This window comes from Notothenia coriiceps, unplaced genomic scaffold (genome assembly GCF_000735185.1).
Source record: "Notothenia coriiceps isolate Sejong01 unplaced genomic scaffold, NC01 NC01_scaffold00028427, whole genome shotgun sequence".
NCBI classification, from domain to species: Eukaryota; Metazoa; Chordata; class Actinopteri; order Perciformes; family Nototheniidae; genus Notothenia; species Notothenia coriiceps.
In genome coordinates, this window is record NW_011361128.1 from 64,819 (window position 1) to 73,515 (window position 8,697).

The window sequence follows — 8,697 nt, forward strand, 5'->3', positions numbered from 1 at the left end:
GGTGGATGCAAGGATGACTTCCTAAGACAGCTGATTGTGACATACACAGGTCATTACATACACAATACATTATACATTACACAGGAGATGCCATATTGACAGGGTTAGATAGGAGAGCTGCGGACAGTGAACCGCAATCCTCCTGTCTCCCCTCAAAATCCCCCAGCAGAGAAGCTGCACGCTCCATGTTCAGTAGGTCCAGATACTCCCTCAGCCATGAGTCCCTAGTAAAGCAGGCTGGTTTGCGTTCCTTCCAGTTTAATAGGATGAGTCTTTTTTTGCCCTGTCATGATGCGAACATTGTACCGTTGCTACAATAAATACAATCAATGGCTCCAAACCCAAGATGTAACACCACGAACACGTACGTGTGAAAAATGTCTGAGTGTACAAACACATTGACAGTCCAGAAAGTCCCAGAGTAAAATGAAACCATTACTTCAGCATTCGGGCGTCTGGCAGCCGGAGCAGAAACGTCCACACAGATCCACTCCTGGGGAAACCCTTCATCTGCCGTCTGGGTTTCCATGTTTTACCGTTGATGGCGAACTCTTGTGTCATGCTCCTGTTGAGCGTGAGCGCAGAGTCACTTCTCACCAGCGCCGTGAACAGAGAGCCTTTGCTGTTGACGAAATGTCCCGGTAGAGACGACCACTGCCCCGAGGTGAGATTATAACAGTCCATGAGGCATCTGAGGAAGTCGGCCGACGGCCCGTTTCTCACCACGTACAAGTTGTCCCTGTGGCCCACCATGCTGTGTCCGTAGCTCTGCTGCCGGATCAGCGTGGTAACAAGCCGCCATTCGTCTTTCCTTGACATGTACTCGTAGATCTCTGTGGTCTCCATCGGCCTCCATAAACACACAAATATCCGGCTCATGGCTTTGGTGCATGCCGCTCCTGCCGCCGGACGAGGTAAATGAGCGGCAAACTCCCATTTCCCGCACTTAACGTCAAATATTTCCACAGAAGACATCACAGTTTGCTCGTACTCTCCACCGATTGCGTAAAGACGACCATCGAGACCAACGAGGCTGAGGTTGTATCGCAGTTGCGCCGGACTGGATATCCGGCTCCATGTGTCGTTCTCGACGCTGTAGCAAAAACAGGAATCCACAACTTCTTTGTTGCGTCCATGAACTCCTCCGACGATGTACAGCATGTTGTCTAAAACGGTCACCCCAGCCATGGAGGTGCTGGCATCTTGCGGAAGATCTGTCAATACTTTCCAGTTGTTGGCAGTTTCATCCAAGTAGCAGACGGTCCTGGAATCAGTGTGTACAGTTTCATCTACACCACAAGATACATGAGCCCCAACAGCCACGAAAACACTCGGAGTCAAAGACTCCACGTAGGAGATCAGCTCTGACGGCAAGGATCTCTTCACCTCCGCCTCCAGGTCGGCGTACATGTTTCTGATGAACAGCGCGGCGGCAGAGTAAAGGTCCATGAGGCCGAAGGCGGCAGCGGTGTGAAACATCAGCAAACAGTTGTCAGAGTCGAGGAGGTTGATGAGATGCATGGTGAGAGGCGCCACCTGCAAGAAGGAAGCGCATTCGATGGCTTCGACGATCTCGTCCCCGTCCAGATCGATCATATCCCCTCGTAACACCGCCAGAGCGATGAGGAAACCTCGAGGGTGAAGAGACTTCAGGTGGATTTCCTCCTGCCAACACTCCTTCATCCCAGAGCGATACAAAGCTCGGAAGTAGTCGCAACTCTGAACAAGAAACATTTTCTCCTCAGAGAAGTGAGCGCCTCCGATCACAACGGTTAATTTGGCTGAGGAACAACGTGGCAGATTTATTTCGTCACAGCTGCTGCCGTCCTCAGACTCACTTCCCTGCGCTGACATTGCAATTCTCTGAAAGTGACCCTCAAGACAATAAGCTCCATGAAAGTGAAACCAGAGTTTGAAGCGTTTCCAGAAGTTGAAGAGCGAGAGCAAAGAGACACAGAGCGAAGCAGCTTCCCTCTCAGTTCATTCACAGCTCTCCAAAATAGATTCAGATAAAAATAGAAAAGAACAAATGACCCGAGTCACATTCATGTTGTGAACAAAAGGTCAGTGATACCTCCTGCAAACTTAAAGGTCACTTTGACCTAAACAGGGTTCTGAAAGAGTTTACTCAAATACAAAAAGGTGTAAAGAACTTTAGATTAGAAGCAACACAATCTCATCAAATCAAGGCTCTTTTAAAGGTGCTTTATGCATTTCTTTTATTGGATGATTGCCTCCACATGGCTCTCATCATTTAAGAATACTATATAGAAATTACGAAGGATGTATCAAGTAAAAAGTATTCATACCATATAACTCAAGCCTGAAGGACACTGAGGTCACAGTTTTCTTAATTGCAAATTTGGGCATTTTGCAACAAACTATTAGCAATTAGACTTTATTTTTGACAATTTCTGTCATTTTAATGCATGTCGGAAATTAAAACTGCTGAAAGTTTGATGAACAATGGCTGTAAAATAAATATAATGGGACATCTCAAGCCAGTTAGCTTAGCTTAGCATGAAGACTGTAAACAAGGGCGAAGAGCTCTCGTCCTTTAATATTATAGTATTAGTATAGTAGCATTAACGCCATTGACATATTCCACATATAAACACCACATTAACACAACTTAAACTAAGTGTGTGAAGATGGAAAGAAAACACAACAATAAACACAAGACTTTTAGCCCAAACTTCTGAAAGGCTAATAAGTAAACAGTGATGTTGTTTGAGAGATATGTAACCTCTGAGCTCAGATCAGTTTGAAGAACAACAGCAGCCCTTTGTTTGTCTTTACTTCTGTTTCCTTCTGATCTGTCTCTTTCACGTTCACTTACAGTGAGGGGGGAGGGGCTGACCTACATTTAGGCTCTAGGGGGGGCAGAAATTCAGAAGGTCATGTGACACCTCAGTCAAAACCGTCTCCAGCTGTTTGTAAGCAGACAGAGGGGATTGTGGGAAATGTTGTACTGCTGCTTGGGTTACACCAAAACACAGGAAGCGGAGGAAACAATGCCAGGGGACGAAGTTATACAATTACACACACAAATGAGGTGTAAGAAAACAAAAAACATAAAATAACTATATATTATGCGGGTAAAAAGAGGTAATGTAAAGATATTTTTGGGTAAAACTTTCTGTGGTGGCTTTCTATTTAATGAAATATAAACATAGGGTATTAATAATGTGTTTAGTCTGCTTATACTCTATATGGTTTTAAGGATGCAAACAAATTAAATATACTCAATGAAACCACTATTAACCCATTTTAAAGCATTTTAGAATGACTTACAAGGTCGAGTGTTGTACTACTCACTTACATTTAATCAAGGTATTATTAATCCTATAGTTGTGATAGATTATTATATTTTTACAATGCAATATATTTACTTTTATAATGTATTGAAATAGGTTTAAAAGTCACTGTAAGAGGTTATTGTTTGCTTGAAGTCGAACTGGAAATGTAAGTGGAACTAGAAACTATTTTGAATACTTATTGTTTTAAAATGCACTATACTGTCTTTTGATTATTGTATTAAAGTAGTAGGAATGGTTGTGCTTATAAGTGCTATGTACACAGAGTATAACGCATAAGTATGTTTGTAGAGAAAGGCATCATTTATTTCAATTATCTTTGTTTTTACATTCAGTTTAAACATTACACTGCCTACAAAATAATATGTAAATTGCAGGTTAAGATATATATATAAATGATCAATGGACAGCTTTAAATATGAGTTTGTACCTCGTTGGATGATATAAATACATACAAATGATTATTAAGGGTTTTATGAAAAAGCATAGAAACTGTATATTGCTGTTGTGGATATATGAACCATATTTGGTGGAAAAGACACATAATTATAATCGGGAGTAATCAGGAAAAAACAGAAGTGGCAAGGAGTAAACACTGACAACAGCACCTCGTCTCATGCCTGTTATTTTGGGTGCTGTTGAAATGCATTCTGGGAAAAGTAGGAAATCCCTGCTGCAGACGAGTCACGCTGAGGGCATTGGGTTCATCTGAAAGTAAACACTGAGATTTTGTAATACATGTGTTAATGCACTTTTATAATAAATAACAGAATAAATACATTGATTGTTTCACTTATATTACTATTTATACCTTTATAATTGTAGTCTTTTAATGTTATTTTTCGATAGGTTTTTTTGTCATGTGATTGTTTTGAAACCGCTCTCTGATGCACCGCAGCACTCCCGGAGTGACGACCTCTGTATCCTTGCGCCAGTCCTACTACGTACAACTAGTACGTCTATTTAATCATTGATTTCGTGCTCGCTTTTCACCACACCGACTTCAAATTCACCGTGAACCCAAACTAGTTGATACACCTGTTTATCCATGTGTTAGTTTGGGATATGAAGCGATGGTGAATTAAAGTTCAGCGGGGGTCAGGCGGAAGGATCCGTCTGATCTTTTTGTAAACATTGGCAGCAGCAGCAGCGAGTCAGAGTGGCGCGCTTCTCTGGATGCTTGGACTTTTTGCACCAAAACATTGATGGTTTTTCGCCCTATAAACGTCTCATTTTTCCCGTAAAACGAACCAAGGACTGTGCCGTTATCTGGGATTAAATACGTGAACATTTTTCAGGTATATTTTTTGATTTTGGGGCAGCATGCTGCTCTCTAAACTGGGCTCCTTCTCACATCGCGGCCAGCATGGACATGCCGGCGAAGCTGCAGCAAGGTAACGTGTTTTGTAACCCGTGTTACATAGAAAGGTACTTTATTGATCCCACATTTTGACATTATTTTGCTACAGCAGCAATCTTAAAATCTTTAAGGTGGAAAAAAGTATAAAATAATTTAAAATCAAAACAATAAACATCATTAAGTCTATATTCATATCAGTAGAAATGACATTTAACCCAAAGAATAATCAATATAACATGTTTTAGATAGATTTAGATTGAAAAAACCCAATATATTACCAGTTGCAGAAAAACATACATTATGATAGTATGTCGTATGTGGCGTGTCGTACTTAAACCCAACCTTTAAAATGGACACGTGGGTTTTTATGGGAGTAGATTGGTCTCATAAATGAACGTGTAAATACAAAGCACCTTCCACAAATGCATTAAAAAGTGTTGCAAATTCACAAAAAAAAAAAAAAAGTGTAAAATGGATATGAAAAATAATTCCATAAATAAAAAATGATATGTGAATACTATTATTAATTTATTATTATCTATGTATGTCTGGTACACACAGGGAGACCGAAATGCTGTTTCCCAAATATTAAAATATAGAAATACTGTGTATGAACATAAATACACTATATTAAATGAAATAGGAACAACAGAAAATGTATAAAAATAGCAGTCTGGTAGTTAAAAACAGATGGATATGACGAGAGTACAAATACAAGTAGTGGAATAACTGTCCATAGCATCATCGTATCTCGTGCTGCAGGTGCCAACATGTGTAGTTGCCTTTAAAAACAGCCTATGATAGTTACCACCTCATGATGATGCCGACAGTCCACCATTTTTAAACAGCTGACACAGAACAACAACAGGGGTCACCTGAGGACGTCTGTTGGTTTTCAGTGATATATTTGTGTATTTCAATAAGAAATTAATGCTATATATTTAAAAAAAATCACATATTATGAGCTTAAATTGAAATGATAGCACACCAGGGACAAACTGTGTCCTTGTGATGTTGTTGTATTGCTCGATGGGGTTGGGTGGGGTTGCAGATTTTGGCGCAACTCAACCTAAAACGTCCTAATCTTATGAATTATTGCTGATTTTTTAAACTTTGTTTCTGTGTTTTTACAGCTAAAGTGGAGAAGCAGCCGTTTGAGAAGGTGTACCGGCTGGGCTCGGTGCTCGGTAGCGGGGGATTCGGCACGGTTTACTCTGCTGTCCGCCTGGCCGACGGGCTGCCGGTAAGAGCCGCTTTGTTTTGGTCCCGGCAGCACGTGGATTCATGGGCGAAGTTACACACTGTGGGGAAAAAGCGTTTCCGGTGGTTGCCTTCCTTCAAAACAAAAGCGTTGCTAAACTCTTCAAATGTACAGCATTTCAGATTGAGTTTGATATTTTATCAGGATTTCTTTTTGCATCTTTTCCATCATAGCTTTGGAAGTAAATACATGTTTACAAGTCAAACCCACACTAGCCTATTATATTTGATTTTATTATATCTACATCATTAAAGAAATGTCTTCTACAGACCATTCAAACACGTTTACCATAATTAATTACACGTTTCTTTTGTCTCTAATAGCATAGTATAAGATATATTATGGTGAAAGTCTTTGAAATAACAAAAACGTCCACATTTAATAGCTTTTTTTTCCTACTGAGCTGATAGACGATCAGATTTCCGGGTGGATTTCTGTGGTCTTTTTTTGGCCCTGATCCGAACATCAACGCACTAGTCCACTGCGCCACCGCCTCCCTAGCTTACAAAATAAATGACACATGTTTATTCAAATGAAACGATATACAATTCTTATTGTTTAACTCAACCGTCATGTGCTTTTATTTTGAAGGCAGATTCTATTCTTTTCCTGTTTCACTCTTGTCAGCTGTGCAGCTTGACAGCAGTCCTGCTTTGTATGTGGTCTTTGTTTACACAAAGAAACATGGTCATAACGCTTTACTTTCATGTTTAAATTGAAACCTAACTACGTCACCTTATTTTCTTCAGTAACAGGAAATGGTTCAATTTGTCATTAATCTTTTTCTAAATTAACCCAAAACAAAGAAATACTTAAAAGAAAAACAAAGAGCTTCAAGTCACATCTTTTTTCCTTCTATATTTAGAGATCATTTATGTTACCGTTTCATATCCTATATTATATGTGATTATGTGAGTGCTGTGTGCTAAGTTTCCTTTTGTTTAATGCAGGTGGCGGTGAAGCATGTCTGCAGGGACAGAGTGACCGAGTGGGGCTCTCTGGTGAGATTTACCTTTAGATTAACACCTCCCTGTAAGATTGATTACTACATTTACTGTAAAATGATGTGCATTAGCTCTGCCTATAAATATAAAGCATGTGCAATATACCCTTGTACAATTCACGCCTCATTTCTTTCCATTCTGCAAACCGTACCAGCTGCCTCTTTCATTTGATATGGTCCTTCTTTAAAGAAATATAGTATATAATATGTATATTTATCATGGTCTACTTATCTGCTATTTGTTTTTGGTACTTATTGTGTTTTATAATGAATAATAATGAGTTATTTTTTAATATGTAAGTCTGTTCTCTTTATCTGCATTATACTTGTGCTGTTGTAATAATGTAAATATCCAAATAATGGGATTCTGATTCTGATGATATGCGATATCCTTTGAGATCAAACCCTTTTCATGGCCAGTGAGTTGACGGTATGTTTCCCTCTCAGAGCGGCACCGTGGTTCCTCTGGAGATCGTGCTGCTGAAGAAGGTTGGCGGAGCGTTTGGAGGCGTAGTGCGGCTTCTCGATTGGTGGGAGCGGGCCGACGGATGGCTGATGGTGATGGAGAGTCCAGAATCGGGGCAAGACCTGTTTGATTATATAACCGAGCAGGGCGCATTAGAGGAGGCGGCGGCACGAGGATTCTTCCTGCAGGTGCTGGAGGCCGTGAGGCACTGCTACACCTGTGGAGTCGTCCATCGAGACATCAAGGACGAAAACCTGCTGGTGGACCTGAGGACCGGACAGATCAAACTCATCGACTTCGGATCAGGAGCCCTGCTCAAAGACAGCGCCTACACCGAGTTCGATGGTGAGTCATGTGATCTAATGGCTAAGACAAGATGGAACTTTATTAATCCCCGTGGGGAAATTCAGTAGTTTAACTGCAACAGGGTAAGAATGAAAAACAGGACGGCACAGATTCATACAGATTGGGGGGTGGGGGTGGGTGCTAGTGGAGCACGCTCATCAACGGGCTTGCTAGTGGAGCAAGCTTGTGAACTGTTCGCCGGAGCCTCGTAGCGGAGTTACTGTGGAGCGCATAAAGCAGGCCCTTCACGCGATAGCAGAGCGAACAGGTACAGGATAGTTAATCGATCGCAGATGGCATCGTGCTCGCGGACGGATCCAAAAAGATTAAACCTACTCTGGCGGACGTTAATATACCTGGGTAAAGTAAGGTAAGCTCTATGTGTGGGAAACCCTGTGTTAGTCTTACATTATTCAATACATAACATACCTACTGCCCTCTCCTCCTCCAGGTACGCGGGTGTACAGTCCGCCCGAGTGGATCCGTTTCCAGCAATACCACGGCCGCTCGGCCACCGTCTGGTCGCTGGGCGTGCTGCTGTACGACATGGTGTGCGGAGACATCCCCTTCGAACAGGACGAGGAGATCCTGAGAGGGCGGGTCTACTTCAGACGCCAGATCTCCTCAGGTCAGTCGGAGTGTGACGTGATGGTTTTCTTAAAATAGTTCTCTATCTGTGTTTTTACATTTTAGTTTTTGTTTTATGTATGCACCACGACACCAAGTCAAATGCCTCGTACGTGTCAACCTACCTGTTTCCGATTCTTATTTGATGTTGTTTACAGAATGCAAGCAGCTGATTGGTTGGTGTCTGAGCCAGCAGCCGTCGGACCGACCAACCCTGGAGCAGATCTTCCTCCACCAATGGGTGACGGGCAGCGAGGTGCAGCACACAGACAGCATCACGCTACACACCATCACAGCAGACTCGTCGTCCTCGTCGTC

General features: G+C 41.7%; 2 protein-coding genes across 2 annotated transcripts in view; one reads left to right on the plus strand and one right to left on the minus strand.

Moving 5' to 3' along the window:
• Positions 1 to 360: 360 nt before the first annotated feature.
• kbtbd13b (kelch repeat and BTB domain containing 13b) lies at positions 361 to 1,854 on the minus strand. Its single transcript, XM_010785898.1, has one exon. The coding sequence runs from the start codon at positions 1,852 to 1,854 to the stop codon at positions 436 to 438; it is 1,419 nt and encodes a 472-aa protein (XP_010784200.1). The 3' UTR covers positions 361 to 435.
• Positions 1,855 to 4,472: 2,618 nt separating this feature from the next.
• LOC104958178 (serine/threonine-protein kinase pim-3-like) overlaps positions 4,473 to 8,697 on the plus strand; it is a 4,293-nt gene continuing 68 nt past the window's right edge. The window contains exons 1-6 of the mRNA XM_010785899.1: positions 4,473 to 4,711; positions 5,811 to 5,920; positions 6,889 to 6,939; positions 7,389 to 7,752; positions 8,204 to 8,380; positions 8,538 to 8,694. Of these exons, the coding sequence (XP_010784201.1) occupies positions 4,684 to 4,711; positions 5,811 to 5,920; positions 6,889 to 6,939; positions 7,389 to 7,752; positions 8,204 to 8,380; positions 8,538 to 8,694 (887 nt within the window). The 5' untranslated portion in view covers positions 4,473 to 4,683. The remainder of the gene's footprint in view (positions 4,712 to 5,810; positions 5,921 to 6,888; positions 6,940 to 7,388; positions 7,753 to 8,203; positions 8,381 to 8,537; positions 8,695 to 8,697) is intronic.